Genomic DNA, 25,000 nt, shown 5'->3' with positions numbered 1-25,000 from the left:
AGAGAGAGACCAAATCATGAGAAAATGATAATTACTTGACACATTGTAAAGAATTAACGAAAAAAACAGAGCAAACTAGAATGCTATTTGGCCCTAAACAGAGAGTACACAGTGGCAGAATACCTGACCACTGTGACTGACCCAAACTTAAGGAAAGCTTTGACTATGTACAGACTCAGTGAGCATAGCCTTGCTATTGAGAAAGACTGCTGTAGGCAGACCTGGTTCTCGAGAGAAGACAGGCTATGTGGGGGGGCAGGTACCCTAGTGGTTAGAGCGTTGGACTAGTAACCGAAAGGTTGCTAGATCGAATCCCCGAGCTGACAAGGTAAAAATCTGTCATTCTGCCCCTGAACAAGGCAGTTAACCCACTGTTCCTAGGCCGTCATTGAAAATAAGAATTTGTTCTTAACAGACTTGCCTGGTTAAATATATATATATCCAATTTGTAAGTCGCTCTGGATAAGAGCGTCTGCTAAATGACTTAAATGTCTGTGCTCACTGCCCACAAAATGAGGTGGAAACTGAGCTGCACTTCCTAACCTCCTGCCCAATGTATGACCATATTAGAGACACATATTTCCCTCCGATCACTCAGACACACTAAATATTCAAAAACAAATCAAACATGAATAAACTCTCATATCTGTTTGTGACCCGTTGCCATGAGAACAGGGCAACCAGTGGAGCACAAACATCATTTTGAATACAATCTGTTTATTTATTTTACCTTTCAACTACTTGCACATTGTTACACCACCGTACATGGCCAATAATATCCCATTTGAAATGTCTATATTCTTTTAAAACCTTTGTGAGTGTAATATTAAACTAATGTTTCCCCTGTTCATCTCACTTTGGTTTATTATCTATTTCACTTGCTTTGGCAATGTACACATCTGTTTCCTATGTCAATACAGCCCTTCAATTACATTGAGAGAGACGAGGAGAGAGGACAGACAGACAGGCAGACAGACAGACAAGACAGACAAGACAGACAAGACAGACAAGACAGACAAGACAGACAAGACAGACAAGACAGGCCAGACAGACAAGACAGGCCAGACAGACAGGCCAGACAGGCCAGACAGGCCAGACAGGCCAGACAGGCCGACAGACAGACAGACAGACAGACAGACAGACAGACAGACAGACATTTACATTTACATTTACATTAGATTTAAGTCATTTAGCAGACGCTCTTATCCAGAGCGACTTACAAATTGGAAAACACAGACAGACAGACAGACAGGGCAGACAGACAGACAGACAGACAGACAGACAGACAGACAGACAGACAGACAGACAGACAGACAGGCCAGACAGACAGACAGCATCACTCACATCTTGTGGAAGAGGACTTTGTACTGCTCGTCTCCTCTGCCCCCCTCCACCTCGTGATCCAGTTTGGTGATGATCTCATTCTCAAACTGCAATTAGAAAGCAGCCATTCATAATCAGCAGAGCTCATTTTTCTATTCATTCGTCTCTATCCTGTCTCCCTCTTTCTGCCTCCCTCACTCTCTCTCTCCTCTTTCCCTCTCCTCCTCCCTCGCTTCTCTTTCTTTCTCTCTCTCTCTCTTTCCCCCCTCTCTATCCCTCTCTATCCCTCTCGTTCCCACCCTGTCTCTCCTCCTCCCTGTCTCGTCTCTCTCTCCTGGTTGAGAGGACCTCTCCTCTTGGTTTAATCACCTCTCTTTCAGCCTGATGGACTGTGAGCTCATATTAAATCACTTCATTATCAGTCTGATGACTCTCACTAACTTCTCTTTATCTGCCTGTGATTGGCTACGGCTGAGCAGGGAGCAAGTGGAGCAAGGCCATGACAGGAAGACCCATCCTCTAATATTCTCTCTCTCTCTTTCACTCCCTTCTTCCCAGCTGAGCGGGGAGCATGGCAACAGCAGAAAGCACCTCCTCTTGTTCCCTTCCTCCCTCTCTCTCTCTCCTTCTTCTTCTTCTCAGAAAGACGACAGAAGGAAGGTAAGCCGGCACATCCACTTATCGTGGGACCGTTTGCTCCGACGTGAACTGCCTGTTTGATGTGCTGCTGCTGCTGTGTCAGTCAGGAGAGACGTCTCGCTCTGGAGCAGGAGAGGATACGTCTCGCTCTGGAGGAAGAGAGGAGACGCTCTGGAGGAAGAGAGGAGACGTCTCGCTCTGGAGGAAGAGAGGAGACGTCTCGCTCTGGAGGAAGAGAGGAGACGTCTCGCTCTGGAGGAAGAGAGGAGACGGCTCGCTCTGGAGGAAGAGAGGAGACGCTCTGGAGGAAGAGAGGAGACGTCTCACTCTGGAGGAAGAGAGGAGACGTCTCGCTCTGGAGGAAGAGAGGAGACGCTCTGGAGGAAGAGAGGACACGCTCTGGAGGAAGAGAGGAGACGCTCTGGAGGAAGAGAGGAGACGTCTCACTCTGGAGGAAGAGAGGATACGTCTCGCTCTGGAGGAAGAGAGGAGACGCTCTGGAGGAAGAGAGGCAACTCTCTCTGCTAACTTTTACACTGCAGACTAGAAAGCCATTTGTATAGGTCCCAAATGGCTCCCTATTCCCTAAAGTAGTGCACTACAGGTTCCTGGTCTAAAGTAGTGCACTACAGGTTCCTGGTCTAAAGTAGTGCACTACAGGTTCCTGGTCTAAAGTAGTGCACTACAGGTTCCTGGTCTAAAGTAGTGCACTACAGGTTCGTGGTCTAAAGTAGTGCACTACAGGTTCCTGGTCTAAAGTAGTGCACTACAGGTTCCTGGTCAAAAGTAGTGCACTATTCCGTATAGGGCCTGGTCTAAAGTAGTGCACTATCACCCTAGAGGTCCTGGTCTAAAGTAGTGCACTACTACACTAGAGGTCCTGGTCTAAAGTAGTGCACCACTACCCTAGAGGTCCTGGTCTAAAGTAGTGCACTATATAGGAATAGGGTGCCATTTGGGATGCAGTGAATGAAATTGATCCTATTTTAGTGTAGAGGGGATATAAGAGGATGTAGTCAATCCCAAAGAGTCGGGTCCTGACTGTCTGACACTAACTGTATTACCAGGGCTCCCCTTCACTCCCAACTCGAACATGATTCGGGAGACAGCCTGTACCTTTATACTGACTGGGAGGATTTGGGAGACAGCCTTTACTTCTACACTGACTGGGAGGATCTGGGAGACAGCCTGTGCTTCTACACTGACTGGGAGGATCTGGGAGACAGCCTGTACCTTTATACTGACTGGGAGGATTTGGGAGACAGCCTTTACTTCTATACTGACTGGGAGGATCTGGGACACAGCCTGTATTTCTACACTGACTGGGAGGAGACAGCCTGTACTTCTATACTGACTGGGAGGATCTGGGAGACAGCCTTTACTTCTACACTGACTGGGAGGATTTGTGAGACAGCCTTTACTTCTACACTGACTTGGAGGAGACAGCCTGTACGTCTACACTGACTGGGAGGATCTGGGAGACAGCCTGTGCTTCTACACTGACTGGGAGGATCTGGGAGACAGCCTGTACTTCTATACTGACTGGGAGGATTTGTGAGACAGCCTTTACTTCTACACTGACTGGGAGGAGACAGCCTGTACGTCTACACTGACTGGGAGGATCTGGGAGACAGCCTGTACGTCTACACTGACTGGGAGGATCTGGGAGACAGCCTTTACTTCTATACTGACTGGGAGGATCTGGGAGACAGCCTTTACTTCTACACCCCTCCTTGACGCTGTGCTTCTCCTTACTCCTTGGGGTCAACGTGGGGTTATTGTAAACCCTTCTGGTAGAAACTGCTGATGTAAAAAGGGCTTTATCAATACATCTGATTGATTGGTAGATCGTACTGATTGATTAATATACTGACTGACCGATTGACTGGCTGATTGACTGACGATTGATTGATTGACCGATTGACTGGCTGATTGACTGGCTGATTGACTGACTGGCCGATTGACTGACTGGCTGACTGGCTGATTGACTGACAGACCGATTGACTGACTGATTGACTGACTGGCTGACTGACTGGCTGACTGGCTGATTGACTGACAGACCGATTGACTGACTGATTGACTGACTGGCTGATTGACTGGCTGACTGACTGGCCGATTTACTGGCTGATTGACTGGCTGACTGGCTGACTGACTTGCTGACTGACTGGCTGATTGACTGGCTGATTGACTGGCTGATTGACTGGCCGATTGACTGACCGATTGACTGGCCGATTGACTGGCTGATTGACTGGCTGACTGATACTGACCCGTTGGAAGCTGCATGTGAAGTGGAATTCACACTGCATCATGTCGAAGAAGATGGGGATGGTAGCTTTCCTCAGCTCTATCTCTGGGACCAGAGTCATCTCTAGGATGGGACCCACCATCTCTGGGATGAACTTGATCTTGTGTGGACCTGGGGAGAGATAAAACTTCATCAAATATCTTAGCTCCTGCAGAGGTGGCAGGGAGCCTAGTGGTTAGAGGGGGTAGCCTAGTGGTTAGAGGGGGGGGGGGGGGGGGGGGGGCTAGCCTAGTGGTTAGAGGGGGGGGTGATAGCCTAGTGGTTAGAGCGGGAAGGTAGCCTAGTGGTTAGAGGGGGGGGGGTAGCCGAGTGGTTAGAGGAGGGGGGGGGTAGCCTAGTGGACAGAGAGGGGGCAGGTAGCCTAGTGGTTAGAGGGGGGGGGGGCAGGTAGCCTAGTGGTTAGAGGGGGGGGGGGGTAGCCTAGTGGTTAGAGGGGGGGGGGGGGTAGCCTAGTGGTTAGGGGGGGTAGCCTAGCGGTTAGAGGGGGGGGGGGGGTAGCCTAGTGGTTAGAGGGGGGGGGGGGGTAGCCTAGTGGTTAGAGGGGGGGGTAGCCTAGTGGTTAGAGGGGGGGGTAGCCTAGTGGTTAGAGGGGGGGGGTAGCCTAGTGGTTAGAGGGGGGGGTAGCCTAGTGGTTAGGGGGGGGGGGTAGCCTAGTGGTTAGAGGGGGGGGGGTAGCCTAGTGGTTAGAGGGGGGGGGTAGCCTAGTGGTTAGAGGGGGGGGGTAGCCTAGTGGTTAGAGGAGGGGGGGGGGTAGCCTAGTGGTTAGAGGAGGGGGGGGGGTAGCCTAATGGTTAGAGCGTTGGGCCAGTAAACAAAAGGTTTCTGGATGGAATCCCCGAGCTGACAAGGTAAAGATCTGTTGTTCTGCCCCTGAACAAGGCAGTTAACCCCGGTAGGCCGTCATTGTAAATAAGAATTTGATCTTAACTGACTTGTCTAGTTAAATAAAGGTTAAAAAATTAAACACACATTGTAGAGCATGATGCTTACAAGGCCATGATAACGGGTTGATATGTTAGTTAACTGGTGATATGTTAGTTGAACGGTGATATGTTAGTTGACTGGTGATATGTTAGTTGAATGGTGATATGTTAGTTGACTGGTGATATGTTAGTTGAATGGTGATATGTTAGTTGAATGGTGATATGTTAGTTGTACAGGGATATGTTAGTTGACTGGTGATATGTTAGTTGAATGGTGATATGTTAGTTGACTGGTGATATGTTAGTTGACTGGTGATATGTTAGTTGAACGGTGATATGTTAGTTGAACGGTGATATGTTAGTTGACTGGTGATATGTTAGTTGTACAGGGATATGTTAGTTGACTGGTGATATGTTAGTTGAATGGTGATATGTTAGTTGACTGGTGATATGTTAGTTGAACGGTGATATGTTAGTTGAACGGTGATATGTTAGTTGAATGGTGATATGTTAGTTGAACGGTGATATGTTAGTTGACTGGTGATATGTTAGTTGACTGGTGATATGTTAGTTGAACGGTGATATGTTAGTTGAACGGTGATATGTTAGTTGACTGGTGATATGTTAGTTGTACAGGGATATGTTAGTTGACTGGTGATATGTTAGTTGAACGGTGATATGTTAGTTGAACGGTGATATGTTAGTTGAATGGTGATATGTTAGTTGAATGGTGATATGTTAGTTGACTGGTGATATGTTAGTTGACTGGTGATATGTTAGTTGAATGGTGATATGTTAGTTGAATGGTGATATGTTAGTTGTACAGGGATATGTTAGTTGACTGGTGATATGTTAGTTGACTGGTGATATGTTAGTTGACTGGTGATATGTTAGTTGACTGGTGATATGTTAGTTGAACGGTGATATGTTAGTTGAACGGTGATATGTTAGTTGACTGGTGATATGTTAGTTGTACAGGGATATGTTAGTTGACTGGTGATATGTTAGTTGAATGGTGATATGTTAGTTGACTGGTGATATGTTAGTTGAACGGTGATATGTTAGTTGAACGGTGATATGTTAGTTGAATGGTGATATGTTAGTTGAACGGTGATATGTTAGTTGAACGGTGATATGTTAGTTGACTGGTGATATGTTAGTTGACTGGTGATATGTTAGTTGAACGGTGATATGTTAGTTGAACGGTGATATGTTAGTTGACTGGTGATATGTTAGTTGTACAGGGATATGTTAGTTGACTGGTGATATGTTAGTTGAACGGTGATATGTTAGTTGAACGGTGATATGTTAGTTGAATGGTGATATGTTAGTTGAATGGTGATATGTTAGTTGACTGGTGATATGTTAGTTGACTGGTGATATGTTAGTTGAATGGTGATATGTTAGTTGAATGGTGATATGTTAGTTGTACAGGGATATGTTAGTTGACTGGTGATATGTTAGTTGACTGGTGATATGTTAGTTGAATGGTGATATGTTAGTTGAATGGTGATATGTTAGTTGTACAGGGATATGTTAGTTGACTGGTGATATGTTAGTTGACTGGTGATATGTTAGTTGAATGGTGATATGTTAGTTGAATGGTGGATGATATGTTAGTTGAAGTGCTAAAGTGAAGACGTTGTCAGCTATATGATATGGTAATTATTTCAACTGGCTAGCCAGCTAACTTAACATTTATACAGCTAACTTAATGGTAGCTAGCCAGTCTAACTTATCGTTTCTACAGCTAACTTAATGGTAGCTAGCCAGCTAACTTAATGTTTATACAGCTAACTTAATGTTAGCTAGCCAGCTAACTTAATGTTATACATTTTGGACCACCAAGCTGATGTCATGCAGCCTGTCGTTTTTGTTATACATTTTCATAACGATAAGTTTAATGTTCATGATGTCACTGCGACAACTGTTTACAGACATGTTGATATAGGTAGTATAAACCAGCCTATCGTCTTGAAATCTTTAGTTGTTTACTAAACTATCGTTACTCACTCTGTTTAGCACATGGCCTCACATGTGAATCCTTAAAAGAGATGGGTGGGGCTTAAGGCTTAAGAGGGTGTGAACCATGCTCAATGGTCTGTAGACAAAGAAGAGCTCTACAGTAGTAGTACCAAGACATTGAAGGGCCATTTTCTCAAAAAGTGGGGTTACACATTTATCAACTTTCAAAGCAGAATTACTGTCTCATTGTTCCTCAACAGTAATGTATGATCTACCATTTTGTAGCTCTGAGTCTCTACTTTTAAAAAACACTATCTGAAGTGTTGCTACATGAGACCGAATGGAGCCGGTCGGTCACATATGTTAATTTAATGCATATGAAGAATATGAAATAGATGATTCATACCTAGATTATACCACATGTCTCTGATCTCAAAGCCAATGTGTCTTCTCATGTCCTGGTACCTGAAACACACAGAAACACACATGCATTTATATACACTGATGTCAACCACTGTCCTGTACTAGTGACCAGTCCAACATGGTTTCTCATGTCCTGGTACCTGAAACACACAGAAACACACATGCATTTAGATACACTGATGTCAACCACTGTCCTGTACTAGTGACCAGTCCAACATGGTTAACTGTCATGTACTAGTGACCAGTCCAACATGGTTAACTGTCCTCTACTAGTGACCAGTCCAACATGGTTAAATGTCCTGTACTAGTGACCAGTCCAACATGGTTAACTGTCATGTACTAGTGACCAGTCCAACATGGTTTACTGTCATGTACTAGTGACCAGTCCAACATGGTTAACTGTCATGTACTAGTGACCAGTCCAACATGGTTTACTGTCATGGACTAGTGACCAGTCCAACATGGTTAACTGTCCTGTACTAGTGACCAGTCCAACATGGTTTACTGTCCTGTACTAGTGACCAGTCCAACATGGTTAACTGTCCTGTACTAGTGACCAGTCCAACATGGTTTACTGTCATGTACTAGTGACCAGTCCAACATGGTTAACTGTCATGTACTAGTGACCAGTTCAACATGGTTTACTGTCCTGTACTAGTGACCAGTCCAACATGGTTAACTGTCCTGTACTAGTGACCAGTCCAACATGGTTTACTGTCCTGTACTAGTGACCAGTTCAACATGGTTTACTGTCCTGTACTAGTGACCAGTTCAACATGGTTTACTGTCCTGTACTAGTGACCAGTCCAACATGGTTAACTGTCCTGGAATAGTGACCAGTCCAACATGGTTAACTGTCATGTACTAGTGACCAGTTCTACATGGTTTATTGACAATAAGAACTATAGGAGGGTAAACAACTGGTTCCCACTTTAAACAATTTACAAAGGCTTTATACAGAGTACATAAAAGCTTTATAAAGGCTGTATACAGAGTACATACACGCTTTATAAAGGCTGTATACAGAGTACATACACGCTTTATAAAGGCTGTATACAGAGTACATACAAGCTTTACAAAGGCTGTATACAGAGTACATACAAGCTTTACAAAGGCTGTATACAGAGTACATACAAGCTTTACAAAGGCTGTATACAGAGTACATACAAGCTTTACAAAGGCTGTATACAGAGTACATACAAGCTTTACAAAGGCTGTATATAGAGTACATACAAGCTTCATAAAGGCTGTATACAGAGTACATACAAGCGTTATAAAGGCTGTATACAGAGTACATATACACTTTATAAAGGCTGTATACAGAGTACATACAAGCTTTATAAAGGCTGTATACAGAGTACATACAAGCTTCATAAAGGCTGTAAAATCTGAAACTTTTTGTCAAAACAAACGGGATGCAGAAAAACTCATCGATATTTTTGTCACTTCTAGATTAGACTACTGCAATGCTCTAGTCTCTAGTCTCCGGCTACTTCTAGATTAGACTACTGCAACGCTCTAGTCTCTGGCTACTTCTAGATTAGACTACTGCAACGCTCTAGTCTCTGGCTACTTCTAGATTAGACTACTGCAACGCTCTAGTCTCCGGCTACTTCTAGATTAGACTACTGCAACGCTCTAGTCTCTGGCTACTTCTAGTTTAGACTACTGCAACGCTCTAGTCTCTGGCTACTTCTAGATTAGACTACTGCAACGCTCTAGTCTCCGGCTACTTCTAGATTAGACTACTGCAACGTTCTAGTCTCTGGCTACTTCTAGATTAGACTACTGCAACGCTCTAGTCTCTGGCTACTTCTAGATTAGACTACTGCAACGCTCTAGTCTCCGGCTACTTCTAGATTAGACTACTGCAACGCTCTAGTCTACGGCTACTTCTAGATTAGACTACTGCAACGCTCTAGTCTCTGGCTACTTCTAGATTAGACTACTGCAACGCTCTAGTCTCTGGCTACTTCTAGATTAGACTACTGCAACACTCTACTCTCTGGCTACTTCTAGATTAGACTACTGCAACGCTCTAGTCTCCGGCTACTTCTAGATTAGACTACTGCAACGCTCTAGTCTCTGGCTACTTCTAGATTAGACTACTGCAATGCTCTAGTCTCCGGCTACTTCTAGATTAGACTACTGCAACGCTCTAGTCTCTGGCTACTTCTAGATTAGACTACCTTAACGCTCTAGTCTCCGGCTACTTCTAGATTAGACTACTGCAACGCTCTAGTCTCCGGCTACTTCTAGATTAGACTACTGCAACGCTCTAGTCTCTAGTCTACGGCTACTTCTAGATTAGACTACTGCAACACTCTAGTCTCCGGCTACTTCTAGATTAGACTACTGCAACACTCTAGTCTCCGGCTACTTCTAGATTAGACTACTGCAACACTCTAGTCTCCGGCTACTTCTAGATTAGACTACTGCAACGCTCTAGTCTCCGGCTACTACTAGATTAGACTACTGCAACGCTCTAGTCTCCGGCTACTACTAGATTATACTACTGCAACACTCTAGTCTCCGGCTACTTCTAGATTAGACTACTGCAACACTCTAGTCTCCGGCTACTTCTATATTAGACTACTGCAACACTCTACTCTCTGGCTACTTCTAGATTAGACTACTGCAACACTCTAGTCTCTGGCTACTTCTAGATTAGACTACTGCAACACTCTACTCTCTGGCTACTTCTAGATTAGACTACTGCAACACTCTAGTCTCTGGCTACTTCTAGATTAGACTACTGCAACACTCTACTCTCTGGCTACTTCTAGATTAGACTACTGCAACACTCTAGTCTCCGGCTACTTCTAGATTAGACTACTGCAACGCTCTAGTCTCTGGCTACTTCTAGATTAGACTACTGCAACGCTCTAGTCTCTGGCTACTTCTAGATTAGACTACTGCAACGCTCTAGTCTCCGGCTACTTCTAGATTAGACTACTGCAACACTCTAGTCTCTGGCTACTTCTAGATTAGACTACTGCAACGTTCTAGTCTCTGGCTACTTCTAGATTAGACTACTGCAACGCTCTAGTCTCCGGCTACTTCTAGATTAGACTACTGCAACGCTCTAGTCTCTGGCTACTTCTAGATTAGACTACTGCAACGCTCTAGTCTCCGACTACTTCTAGATTAGACTACTGCAACACTCTAGTCTCCGGCTACTTCTAGATTAGACTACTGCAACGCTCTAGTCTCCGGCTACTTCTAGATTAGACTACTGCAACGCTCTAGTCTCTGGCTACTTCTAGATTAGACTACTGCAACGCTCTAGTCTCTGACTACTTCTAGATTAGACTACTGCAACGCTCTAGTCTGCGGCTACTTCTAGATTAGACTACAGCAACACTCTAGTCTCCGGCTACTTCTAGATTAGACCACTGCAACACTCTAGTCTCCGGCTACCCGGATAAAGAACTACATAAGCATCAGCTAGTTCAAAACACGGCTGCTAGAATCCTGACTAGAACCCCAAAATCCAATCATATTAATCCAGTGCTAGCCTCTCTACACTGGCTTCCTGTTAAGGTTAGGGCTGATTTCAAGGTTTTACATACCTACACGTACGGTCACAAGACACAGGCCTACTTCCTGTCTCTAGAATTTCTAAGCAAACAACTGGAGGCAGGGCTTTCTCCTATAGAGCTCCATTTTTATGGAATGGTCTGCCTATCGACGTGAGAGACGTAGACTCGGTCTCGACCTTTAAGTCTGTACTAAAGACCCCTATGGCCCAGGGGTGTGAAGGTGGATGGCAAGGCACTGGCATGACGAACTGCCCTTGCTGTCTCTGGCTGGCCGCCTCCTCTCTCTCTCCACTGGGATTCTCTGCCTCTGACCCTATTACAGGGGCTGAGTCACTTACTACTCAGTGTAGTAAGTTGGTGGTCTGTTGATATCCCTGCACCCTGCGCTTCTCAATCTGCATTGCTTGCTGTTTGGGGTTTCAGACTGGGTTTCTGTATAAGCACTTTGTGACATCTGCTGATGTTAAAGGGGGCTTTATAAATACATTTGATTTTTAAAGTGGGACCAAAAACAGCTATAACCATGACTCACTCAGACCAACAGATTTGGTAATCACATACAGTGACTTCGGAAAATATTCAGATCCATTGACTTTTTCCACATTTTGTTACGTTACAGCCTTATTCTAAAATGTATGAAAAACAAAATCCTCAATCTACTCACAATACCCCATAATGACATCACAATACCCCATAATGACATCAAAATACCCCATAATGACACCACAATACCCCATAATGACACCACAATACCCCATAATGACACCACAATACCCCATAATGACACCACAATACTCCATAATGACACCACAATACCCCATAATGACACCACAATACCCCATAATGACACCACAATACCCCATAATGACACCAAAATACTCCATAATGACACCACAATACCCCATAATGACACCACAATACCCCATAATGACACCACAATACCCCATAATGACACCACAATACCCCATAATAACAACGAACGAGGCTGCATGTATTAACAATAAAACACTGAAATATGACATTTATATAAGTATTCAGACCCTTTGCTATGAGACTCTAAATTGATCTCAGGTGCATCTTGTTTCCATTGATCATCCTTGAGATGTTTCAACAACTTGATTGAAGTCCACCTGTGATAGTTTCAATTGTTTGGACATGATTTGGAAAGGCACACACCTGTCTATATAATGTCCCACAGTCGACAGTGCATGACAGAGAAAAAACCAAGCCAGGAGGTCGAAGGAATTGTCCGTAGAGCTCCATGACAGGATTGTGTCGAGGAACAGATCTGGGAAAGGGTAACAAAAAAATGTCTGCAGCATTGAAGGTCCCCAAGAACACAGTGGCCTCCATCATTCTTAAATGGAAGATGTTTGGAACCACCAAGGCTCTTCCTAGAGCTGGGAGCCCGGGCCAAACTGAGCAATCGGGGGAGAAGGGCCTTGGTCAGGGAGGTGACCAAGAACCTAATGGTCACTCCGACAGAGCTCTAGAGTTCCTCTGTGGAGATGGGAGAACCTTCCAGAAGGACAGCCATCTATGCAGCACTCCACCAATCAGGCCTTTATGGTAGAGTGGCCAGACGGAAACCACACCTCAGTGAAACGCACATGACAGCCCGCTTGGAGTTTGCCAAACGGCACCTAAAGATTCTCAGACCATGAGAAACAAGAATCTCTGGTCTGATGAAACCAAGATTCAACTCTTTGGTCTCAATGCCAAGAGTCACATCTGGATGAAACCAGGAAACATCCCTACAGTGAAGCACGGTGGTGGCAGCATGATGCTGTGGGGATGTTTTTCAGCAGCAGGGACTGGGAGACTAGTCAGAGAAAGATGAACGGAGCGAAGTACAGAGAGATCCTTAATGAAAACCTGCTCCAGTGCTAGCCTCTCTACACTGGCTTCCTGTTAAGGCTAGGGCAAATTTCAAGGTTTTACTGCAAACCTACAAAGCATTACATGGGCTTGCTCCTACCTATCTTTCCGATTTGGTCCTGCCGTACGCTACGGTCACAAGACGCAGGCCTACTAACTGTCCCTAGAATTTTTAAGCAGACAGCTGGAGGCAGGGCTTTCTCCTATAGAGCTCCATTTTTATGGAATGGCTCAAGACCTCAGACTGGGGAGAAGAACAGGACAACTGACCTAAGCACACAGCCAAGACAACACAGGAGCTGCTTCGGGGACAAGTCTCTGAATGTCCTTGAGTGGCCCAGCCAGAGCCCAGACTTGAACCCTCAAGGCTATAATTACTGCCAAAGGTGCTTCAACAAAGTACTGAGTAAAGGGTCTGAATACTTATGTAAATGTGATTTATGTTTATTATTATTTTTGTATAATTTAGCAAAAATGTCTAAAAACCTGTTTTTGCTTTGTCGTTATGGGTTATTGTGTGTAGTTTAATGAGAGAAAAAAATGAATGGGGAAGAACAGCACACCAGCAGGCTCCAGACGTCGTAGGGTCAGAGTTAAATAACCCTGTTCTATATTAACAAAGATAGGGTTTACAAAAACAAAACATTTTGGTGAGTGGAATTCAGGATTTATTTCAATTACTCAAAGCAATGCCTGTGTTGTGTGGATTACGATACAGTAGGTTTTAGTATAAAACAATCCTTTGGGGATGAGGAGGAGGAGGAGGAGGAGGAGGAGGAGGAGGAGGAGGAGGAGGAGGAGGAGTGACAGTAACTCAGAGAAAGGAGGACCAGGGAGGAAACGAGAGGACACAGGAGGAGAGTGACACTGACAGTAACTCTGAGAGAAGGGAGGAAAGGAGAGGACACAGGAGGAGAGTGACACTGACAGTAACCCTGAGAGAAGGGAGGAAACGAGAGGACACAGGAGGAGAGTGACACTGACAGTAACTCTGAGAGAAAGGAGGACCAGGGAGGAAACGAGAGGACACAGGAGGAGAGTGACACTGACAGTAACTCTGAGAGAAAGGAGGACCAGGGAGGAAACGAGAGGACACAGGAGGAGAGTGACACTGACAGTAACTCTGAGAGAAAGGAGGACCAGGAGGAAACGAGAGGACACAGGAGGAGAGTGACACTGACAGTAACTCTGAGAGAAAAGGAGGAAACAAGAGGACACAGGAGGAGAGTGACACTGACAGTAACTCTGAGAGAAGGGAGGACCAGGGAGGAAACGAGAGGACACAGGAGGAGAGTGACACTGACATCAACTCTGAGAGAAAGGAGGACCAGGGAGGACACAGGGGGAGAGTGACACTGACAGTAACTCTGAGAGAAAGGAGGAAACGAGAGGACACAGGAGGAGAGTGACACTGACAGTAACTCTGAGAGAAAGGAGGAAACGAGAGGACACAGGAGGAGAGTGACACTGACAGTAACTCTGAGAGAAGGGAGGAAACGAGAGGACACAGGAGGAGAGTGACACTGACAGTAACTCTGAGAGAAGGGAGGAAACGAGAGGACACAGGAGGAGAGTGACACTGACAGTAACTCTGAGAGAAGTGAGGAAACGAGAGGACACAGGAGGAGAGTGACACTGACAGTGACTCTGAGAGAAGGGAGGAAACGAGAGGACACAGGAGGAGAGTGACACTGACAGTAACTCTGAGAGAAGGGAGGACCAGGGAGGAAACGAGAGGACACAGGAGGAGAGTGACACTGACATCAACTCTGAGAGAAAGGAGGACCAGGGAGGACACAGGGGGAGAGTGACACTGACAGTAACTCTGAGAGAAAGGAGGACACGAGAGGACACAGGAGGAGAGTGACACTGACAGTAACTCTGAGAGAAGGGAGGAAACGAGAGGACACAGGAGGAGAGTGACACTGACAGTAACTCTGAGAGAAGGGAGGAAACGAGAGGACACAGGAGGAGAGTGACACTGACAGTAACTCTGAGAGAAAGGAGGAAACGAGAGGACACAGGAGGAGAGTGACACTGACATCAACTCTGAGAGAAAGGAGGACCAGGGAGGACACAGGGGGAGAGTGACACTGACAGTAACTCTGAGAGAAAGGAGGAAACGAGAGGACACAGGAGGAGAGTGACACTGACAGTAACTCTGAGAGAAGGGAGGAAACGAGAGGACACAGGAGGAGAGTGACACTGACAGTAACTCTGAGAGAAGGGAGGAAACGAGAGGAGACAGGAGGAGAGTGACACTGCCAGTAACTCTGAGAGAAGGGAGGAAACGAGAGGACACAGGAGGAGAGTGACACTGACAGTAACTCTGAGAGAAAGGAGGACCAGGAGGAAACGAGAGGACACAGGAGGAGAGTGACACTGACAGTAACTCTGAGAGAAGGGAGGAAACGAGAGGACAGGAGGAGAGTGACACTGACAGTAACTCTGAGAGAAGGGAGGACCAGGGAGGAAACGAGAGGACACAGGAGGAGAGTGACACTGACAGTAACTCTGAGAGAAAGGAGGAAACGAGAGGACACAGGAGGAGAGTGACACTGACAGTAACTCTGAGAGAAGGGAGGAAACGAGAGGACACAGGAGGAGAGTGACACTGACAGTAACTCTGAGAGAAGGGAGGAAACGAGAGGACAGGAGGAGAGTGACACTGACAGTAACTCTGAGAGAAGGGAGGACCAGGGAGGAAACGAGAGGACAGGAGGAGAGTGACACTGACAGTAACTCAGAGAAAGGAGGAAACGAGAGGACACAGGAGGAGAGTGACACTGACAGTAACTCTGAGAGAAGGGAGGAAACGAGAGGACACAGGAGGAGAGTGACACTGACAGTAACTCTGAGAGAAGGGAGGAAACGAGAGGACACAGGAGGAGAGTGACACTGACAGTAACTCTGAGAGAAAGGAGGAAACGAGAGGACACAGGAGGAGAGTGACACTGACAGTAACTCTGAGAGAAGGGAGGAAACGAGAGGACACAGGAGGAGAGTGACACTGACAGTAACTCTGAGAGAAGGGAGGACCAGGGAGGAAACGAGAGGACACAGGAGGAGAGTGACACTGACATCAACTCTGAGAGAAAGGAGGACCAGGGAGGAAACAGGGGGAGAGTGACACTGACAGTAACTCTGAGAGAAGGGAGGAAACGAGAGGACACAGGAGGAGAGTGACACTGACAGTAACTCTGAGAGAAGGAAGGAAACGAGAGGACACAGGAGGAGAGTGACACTGACAGTAACTCTGAGAGAAAGGAGGACCAGGGAGGAAACGAGAGGACACAGGAGGAGAGTGACACTGACAGTAACTCTGAGAGAAGGGAGGAAACGAGAGGACACAGGGGGAGAGTGACACTGACAGTAACTCTGAGAGAAGGAGGACCAGGAGGAAACGAGAGGACACAGGAGGAGAGTGACACTGACAGTAACTCTGAGAGAAAGGAGGAAACGAGAGGAGACAGGAGGAGAGTGACACTGACAGTAACTCTGAGAGAAAGGAGGAAACGAGAGGACACAGGAGGAGAGTGACACTGACAGTAACTCTGAGAGAAAGGAGGAAACGAGAGGACACAGGAGGAGAGTGACACTGACAGTAACTCTGAGAGAAGGGAGGAAACGAGAGGACACAGGAGGAGAGTGACACTGACAGTAACTCTGAGAGAAGGGAGGAAACGAGAGGACACAGGAGGAGAGTGACACTGACAGTAACTCTGAGAGAAGGGAGGAAACGAGAGGACACAGGAGGAGAGTGACACTGACAGTAACTCTGAGAGAAGGGAGGACCAGGGAGGAAACGAGAGGACACAGGAGGAGAGTGACACTGACAGTAACTCTGAGAGAAGGGAGGAAACGAGAGGACACAGGAGGAGAGTGACACTGACAGTAACTCTGAGAGAAAGGAGGACCAGGAGGAAACGAGAGGACACAGGAGGAGAGTGACACTGACAGTAACTCTGAGAGAAAGGAGGACCAGGGAGGAAACGAGAGGACAGGAGGAGAGTGACACTGACAGTAACTCTGAGAGAAAGGAGGAAACGAGAGGAAAGGAGGAGAGTGACACTGACAGTAACTCTGAGAGAAGGGAGGCAACGAGAGGACACAGGAGGAGAGTGACACTGACAGTAACTCTGAGAGAAGGGAGGAAACGAGAGGAAAGGAGGAGAGTGACACTGACAGTAACTCTGAGAGAAAGGAGGAGCAGGGAGGAAACGAGAGGACACAGGAGGAGAGTGACACTGACAGTAACTCTGAGAGAAGGGAGGAAACGAGAGGACACAGGAGGAGAGTGACACTGACAGTAACTCTGAGAGAAGGGAGGAAACGAGAGGACACAGGAGGAGAGTGACACTGACAGTAACTCTGAGAGAAAGGAGGAAACGAGAGGACACAGGAGGAGAGTGACACTGACAGTAACTCTGAGAGAAGGGAGGAAACGAGAGGACACAGGAGGAGAGTGACACTGACAGTAACTCTGAGAGAAGGGAGGAAACGAGAGGACACAGGAGGAGAGTGACACTGACAGTAACTCTGAGAGAAGGGAGGAAAAGAGAGGACACAGGAGGAGAGTGACACTGACAGTAACTCTGAGAGAAAGGAGGACCAGGAGGAAACGAGAGGACACAGGAGGAGAGTGACACTGACAGTAACTCTGAGAGAAAGGAGGAAACGAGAGGACACAGGAGGAGAGTGACACTGACAGTAAATCTGAGAGAAGGGAGGAAACGAGAGGACACAGGAGGAGAGTGACACTGACAGTAACTCTGAGAGAAGGGAGGAAACGAGAGGACACAGGAGGAGAGTGACACTGACAGTAACTCTGAGAGAAGGAAGGAAACGAGAGGACACAGGAGGAGAGTGACACTGACAGTAACTCTGAGAGAAAGGAGGACCAGGGAGGAAACGAGAGGACACAGGAGGAGAGTGACACTGACAGTAACTCTGAGAGAAGGGAGGAAACGAGAGGACACAGGGGGAGAGTGACACTGACAGTAACTCTGAGAGAAGGAGGACCAGGAGGAAACGAGAGGACACAGGAGGAGAGTGACACTGACAGTAACTCTGAGAGAAAGGAGGAAACGAGAGGAGACAGGAGGAGAGTGACACTGACAGTAACCCTGAGAGAAAGGAGGAAACGAGAGGACACAGGAGGAGAGTGACACTGACAGTAACTCTGAGAGAAGGGAGGAAACGAGAGGACACAGGAGGAGAGTGACACTGACAGTAACTCTGAGAGAAGGGAGGAAACGAGAGGACACAGGAGGAGAGTGACACTGACAGTAACTCTGAGAGAAGGGAGGAAACGAGAGGACACAGGAGGAGAGTGACACTGACAGTAACTCTGAGAGAAGGGAGGAAACGAGAGGACAGGAGGAGAGTGACACTGACAGTAACTCTGAGAGAAGGGAGGAAACGAGAGGAAAGGAGGAGAGTGACACTGACAGTAACTCTGAGAGAAAGGAGGAAACGAGAGGACACAGGAGGAGAGTGACACTGACAGTAACTCTGAGAGAAAGGAGGACCAACAGGAAACGAGAGGACACAGGAGGAGAGTGACACTGACAGTGACTCTGAGAGAAAGGAGGACCAACAGGAAACGAGAGGACAGGAGGAGAGTGACACTGACAGGAGGACCAGGGAGGAAACGAGAGGACACACCGTTGAACAATCCTGAGACATAGCAACCACCCTAGTTATGAAGACATGGAGACTGTTGAACAATCCTGAGACATAGCAACCACCCTAGTTACGAAGACATGGAGACCGTTGAACAATCCTGAGACATAGCAACCACCCTAGTTATGAAGACATGGAGACCGTTGAACAATCCTGAGACATAGCAACCACCCTAGTTATGAAGACATGGAGACCGTTGAACAATCCTGAGACATAGCAACCACCCTAGTTACAAAGACATGGAGACCGTTGAACAATCCTGAGACATAGCAACCACCCTAGTTACGAAGACATGGAGACTGTTGAACAATCCTGAGACATAGCAACCACCCTAGTTATGAAGACATGGAGACTGTTGAACAATCCTGAGACATAGCAACCACCCTACTTACGAAGACATGGAGACTGTTGAACAATCCTGAGACATAGCAACCACCCTAGTTATGAAGACATGGAGACCGTTGAACAATCCTGAGACATAGCAACCACCCTAGTTATGAAGACATGGAGACCGTTGAACAATCCTGAGACATAGCAACCATCCTGAGACATAGCAACCACCCTAGTTATGAAGACATGGAGACCGTTGAACAATCCTGAGACATAGCAACCACCCTGAGACATAGCAACCACCCTAGTTACGAAGACATGGAGACCGTTGAACAATCCTGAGACATAGCAACCATCCTGAGACATAGCAACCACCCTAGTTACGAAGACATGGAGACTGTTGAACAATCCTGAGACATAGCAACCACCCTAGTTACGAAGACATGGAGACCGTTGAACAATCCTGAGACATAGCAACCACCCTAGTTACGAAGACATGGAGACCGTTGAACAATCCTGAGACATAGCAACCACCCTAGTTACGAAGACATGGAGACTGTTGAACAATCCTGAGACATAGCAACCACCCTAGTTACGAAGACATGGAGACCGTTGAACAATCCTGAGACATAGCAACCACCCTAGTTACGAAGACATGGAGACTGTTGAACAATCCTGAGACATAGCAACCACCCTAGTTATGAAGACATGGAGACCGTTGAACAATCCTGAGACATAGCAACCACCCTAGTTACGAAGACATGGAGACCGTTGAACAATCCCCTGTATGAGTGTCTGTGTCTCTATGTGTGTGTGTGTGTGTGTGTGTGTGTCTCTATGTGTGTGTGTGTGTGTGTGTCTCTATGTGTGTGTGTGTGTGTGTGTGTGTGTGTGTGTGTGTGTGTATGTGTGTGTGTGTGTGTGTGTGTGTGTCTCTATGTGTGTGTGTGTGTCTCTATGTGTGTGTGTGTGTGTGTGTGTGTGTGTGTGTGTGTGTGTGTGTGTGTGTGTGTGTGTGTGTGTGTGTGTGTGTGTGTGTGTGTGTGTGTGTGTGTGTGTATCACCAAGAGATGATGCAACAGTCTGTAGGAGTAGTTCTAGGATCAGACAGCACTGATCAAACACACTTCACCATGACATCACCCTCCCCTGCTCTCTGCTCTGACACTCTGTGTGTGTGTGTGTGTGTGTGTGTGTGTGTGTGTGTGTGTGTGTGTGTGTGTGTGTGTTCTGTGTTGCCAGCCCAGAAGATAATAATTGGTGTGGCGAAGGCGAGTGGCAGATCAGAGAGAGAGAGAGAGAGAACGAGAGAGTGACAGCGAGAGGGACAGTGTGTGAGTATGATAGAGTGAAAGGGGAGCTACTACTAAGAGAACCCCCCATTTCTCCTTTCTTTAAAGTCCACCAAAGACACTGGGCTCATCTTTCTTTTAATGACAGGTTTAGATATCAGAGGGAAGAACATCAACTGAAGAGACAGAGAGAGAATATGAGAGAGAGAGAGAGAGAGAGAGAGAGAGAGAGAGAGAGAGAGAGAGAGAGAGAGAGAGAGAGAGAGAGAGAGAGAGAGAGAGAGAGAGAGAGAGAGAGAAAGAAAGGGAGAGGAGGAGTGGAGTCCAGCCCCTGGTCTCTCCATCCAGAATGGTAATCCCCCTGGTATCTCCCTCTATCCATCCAGAATGGTAATCCCCCTGGTCTCTCCCTCTATCCATCCAGAATGGTAATCCCCCTGGTCTGTGCCTCTATCCATCCAGAATGGTAATCCACCCTGGTCTCTCCCTCTATCCATCCAGAATGGTAATCCACCCTGGTCTCTCCCTCTATCCATCCAGAATGGTAATCCACCCTGGTCTCTCCCTCTATCCATCCAGAATGGTAATCCACCCTGGTCTCTCCCTCTATCCATCCAGAATGGTAATCCACCCTGGTCTCTCCCTCTATCCATCCAGAATGGTAATCCACCCTGGTCTCTCCCTCTATCCACCCAGAATGGTAATCCACCCTGGTCTGTTCCTCTATCCATCCAGAATGGTAATCCCCCTGGTCTCTCCCTCTATCCATCCAGAATGGTAATCCACCCTGGTCTGTTCCTCTATCCATCCAGAATGGTAATCCCCCTGGTCTCTCCCTCTATCCATCCAGAATGGTAATCCACCCTGGTCTCTTCCTCTATCCATCCAGAATGGTAATCCCCCTGGTCTCTCCCTCTATCCATCCAGAATGGTAATCACCCTGGTCTCTCCCTCTATCCATCCAGAATGGTAATCCCCCTGGTCTCTCCCTCTATCCATCCAGAATGGTAATCCACCCTGATCTCTCCCTCTATCCATCCAGAATGGTAATCCACCCTGGTCTCTCCCTCTATCCATCCAGAATGGTAATCCACCCTGGTCTGTTCCTCTATCCATCCAGAATGGTAATCCCCCTGGTCTCTTCCTCTATCCATCCAGAATGGTAATCCACCCTGGTCTCTTCCTCTATCCATCCAGAATGGTAATCCACCCTGGTCTCTCCCTCTATCCATCCAGAATGGTAATCCCCCTGGTCTCTCCCTCTATCCATCCAGAATGGTAATCCCCCTGGTCTCTCCCTCTATCCATCCAGAATGGTAATCCACCCTGGTCTCTTCCTCTATCCATCCAGAATGGTAATCCCCCTGGTCTCTCCCTCTATCCATCCAGAATGGTAATCCATCCAGAATGGTAATCCACCCTGGTCTCTTCCTCTATCCATCCAGAATGGTAATCCACCCTGGTCTGTTCCTCTCTCCATCCAGAATGGTAATCCACCCTGGTCTCTCCCTCTATCCATCCAGAATGGTAATCCACCCTGGTCTCTCCCTCTATCCATCCAGAATGGTAATCCACCCTGGTCTGTTCCTCTATCCATCCAGAATGGTAATCCCCCTGGTCTCTCCCTCTATCCATCCAGAATAGTAATCCCCCTGGTCTGTTCCTCTATCCATCCAGAATGGTAATCCACCCTGGTCTCTCCCTCTATCCATCCAGAATGGTAATCCCCTGGTCTCTTCCTCTATCCATCCAGAATGGTAATCCCCCTGGTCTGTTCCTCTATCCATCCAGAATGGTAATCCCCCTGGTCTCTTCCTCTATCCATCCAGAATGGTAATCCCCCTGGTCTCTCCCTCTATCCATCCAGAATGGTAATCCCCCTGGTCTCTCCCTCTATCCATCCAGAATGGTAATCCCCCTGGTCTCTCCCTCTATCCATCCAGAATGGTAATCCACCCTGGTCTCTCCCTCTATCCATCCAGAATGGTAATCCACCCTGGTCTCTCCCTCTATCCATCCAGAATGGTAATCCACCTGGTCTCTCCCTCTATCCATCCAGAATGGTAATCCACCCTGGTCTCTTCCTCTATCCATCCAGAATGGTAATCCACCCTGGTCTGTTCCTCTATCCATCCAGAATGGTAATCCCCCTGGTCTCTCCCTCTATCCATCCAGAATGGTAATCCCCCTGGTCTGTTCCTCTATCCATCCAGAATGGTAATCCACCCTGGTCTCTTCCTCTATCCATCCAGAATGGTAATCCACCCTGGTCTCTTCCTCTATCCATCCAGAATGGTAATCCATCCAGAATGGTAATCCACCCTGGTCTCTTCCTCTATCCATCCAGAATGGTAATCCACCCTGGTCTGTTCCTCTCTCCATCCAGAATGGTAATCCCCCTGGTCTGTTCCTCTATCCATCCAGAATGGTAATCCCCCTGGTCTCTTCCTCTATCCATCCAGAATGGTAATCCCCCTGGTCTCTTCCTCTATCCATCCAGAATGGTAATCCCCCTGGTCTCTCCCTCTATCCATCCAGAATGGTAATCCACCCTGGTCTCTCCCTCTATCCATCCAGAATGGTAATCCCCTGGTCTCTCCCTCTATCCATCCAGAATGGTAATCCACCCTGGTATCTTCCTCTATCCATCCAGAATGGTAATCCCCCTGGTCTGTTCCTCTATCCATCCAGAATGGTAATCCCCCTGGTCTCTTCCTCTATCCATCCAGAATGGTAATCCCCCTGGTCTGTTCCTCTATCCATCCAGAATGGTAATCCCCCAGGTGTCTCCCTCTATCCATCCAGAATGGTAATCCACCCTGGTCTGTTCCTCTATCCATCCAGAATGGTAATCCCCTGGTCTGTTCCTCTATCCATCCAGAATGGTAATCCACCCTGGTATCTTCCTCTATCCATCCAGAATGGTAATCCACCTGGTCTCTTCCTCTATCCACCCAGAATGGTAATCCCCCTGGTCTGTTCCTCTATCCATCCAGAATGGTAATCCACCCTGGTCTCTCCCTCTATCCATCCAGAATGGTAATCCCCCTGGTCTGTTCCTCTATCCATCCAGAATGGTAATCCACCCTGGTCTGTTCCTCTATCCATCCAGAATGGTAATCCCCCTGGTCTCTTCCTCTATCCACCCAGAATGGTAATCCCCCTGGTCTCTCCCTCTATCCATCCAGAATGGTAATCCACCCTGGTATCTTCCTCTATCCATCCAGAATGGTAATCCCCCTGGTCTCTCCCTCTATCCATCCAGAATGGTAATCCACCCTGGTCTCTCCCTCTATCCATCCAGAATGGTAATCCACCCTGGTCTCTCCCTCTATCCATCCAGAATGGTAATCCCCTGGTCTCTTCCTCTATCCATCCAGAATGGTAATCCCCCTGGTCTCTCCCTCTATCCATCCAGAATGGTAATCCACCCTGGTCTCTCCCTCTATCCATCCAGAATGGTAATCCCCTGGTCTCTCCCTCTATCCATCCAGAATAGTAATCCCCCTGGTCTGTTCCTCTATCCATCCAGAATGGTAATCCACCCTGGTCTCTTCCTCTATCCATCCAGAATGGTAATCCACCCTGGTCTGTTCCTCTCTCCATCCAGAATGGTAATCCCCCTGGTCTCTTCCTCTATCCATCCAGAATGGTAATCCCCCTGGTCTCTCCCTCTATCCATCCAGAATGGTAATCCACCCTGGTCTCTCCCTCTATCCATCCAGAATGGTAATCCACCCTGGTCTGTTCCTCTCTCCATCCAGAATGGTAATCCCCCTGGTCTCTTCCTCTATCCATCCAGAATGGTAATCCCCCTGGTCTGTTCCTCTATCCATCCAGAATGGTAATCCACCCTGGTCTCTCCCTCTATCCATCCAGAATGGTAATCCCCCTGGTCTCTTCCTCTATCCATCCAGAATGGTAATCCCCCTGGTCTCTTCCTCTATCCATCCAGAATGGTAATCCCCCTGGTCTCTCCCTCTATCCATCCAGAATGGTAATCCACCCTGGTCTCTCCCTCTATCCATCCAGAATGGTAATCCACCTGGTCTCTTCCTCTATCCATCCAGAATGGTAATCCCCCTGGTCTCTTCCTCTATCCATCCAGAATGGTAATCCCCCTGGTCTCTTCCTCTATCCATCCAGAATGGTAATCCCCCTGGTCTCTCCCTCTATCCATCCAGAATGGTAATCCACCCTGGTATCTTCCTCTATCCATCCAGAATGGTAATCCCCCTGGTCTCTCCCTCTATCCATCCAGAATGGTAATCCACCCTGGTCTCTCCCTCTATCCATCCAGAATGGTAATCCACCTGGTCTCTTCCTCTATCCATCCAGAATGGTAATCCACCCTGGTCTGTTCCTCTATCCATCCAGAATGGTAATCCCCCTGGTCTCTCCCTCTATCCATCCAGAATGGTAATCCACCCTGGTCTCTCCCTCTATCCATCCAGAATGGTAATCCACCCTGGTCTCTCCCTCTATCCATCCAGAATGGTAATCCCCTGGTCTCTTCCTCTATCCATCCAGAATGGTAATCCCCCTGGTCTCTCCCTCTATCCATCCAGAATGGTAATCCACCCTGGTCTCTCCCTCTATCCATCCAGAATGGTAATCCACCCTGGTCTGTTCCTCTATCCATCCAGAATGGTAATCCCCCTGGTCTCTTCCTCTATCCATCCAGAATGGTAATCC

The 25,000-nt window shown here is 47.3% G+C and overlaps 1 protein-coding gene across 1 annotated transcript in view; it reads right to left on the bottom strand.

Moving 5' to 3' along the window:
* The window catches only part of dock1 (dedicator of cytokinesis 1), a gene marked incomplete at its 5' end in the record, with an annotated part of 169,401 nt that overhangs the window by 127,636 nt on the left and 16,765 nt on the right, over nt 1-25,000 (bottom strand). The window contains 3 exon segments of the mRNA XM_055913173.1: nt 1,345-1,430; nt 4,230-4,378; nt 7,562-7,620. Of these exon segments, the coding sequence (XP_055769148.1) occupies nt 1,345-1,430; nt 4,230-4,378; nt 7,562-7,620 (294 nt within the window).

Source organism: Salvelinus fontinalis, unplaced genomic scaffold (genome assembly GCF_029448725.1).
Source record: "Salvelinus fontinalis isolate EN_2023a unplaced genomic scaffold, ASM2944872v1 scaffold_0271, whole genome shotgun sequence".
Classification (NCBI taxonomy): Eukaryota; Metazoa; Chordata; class Actinopteri; order Salmoniformes; family Salmonidae; genus Salvelinus; species Salvelinus fontinalis.
This window is presented reverse-complemented; position numbering and strand designations above follow the sequence as displayed.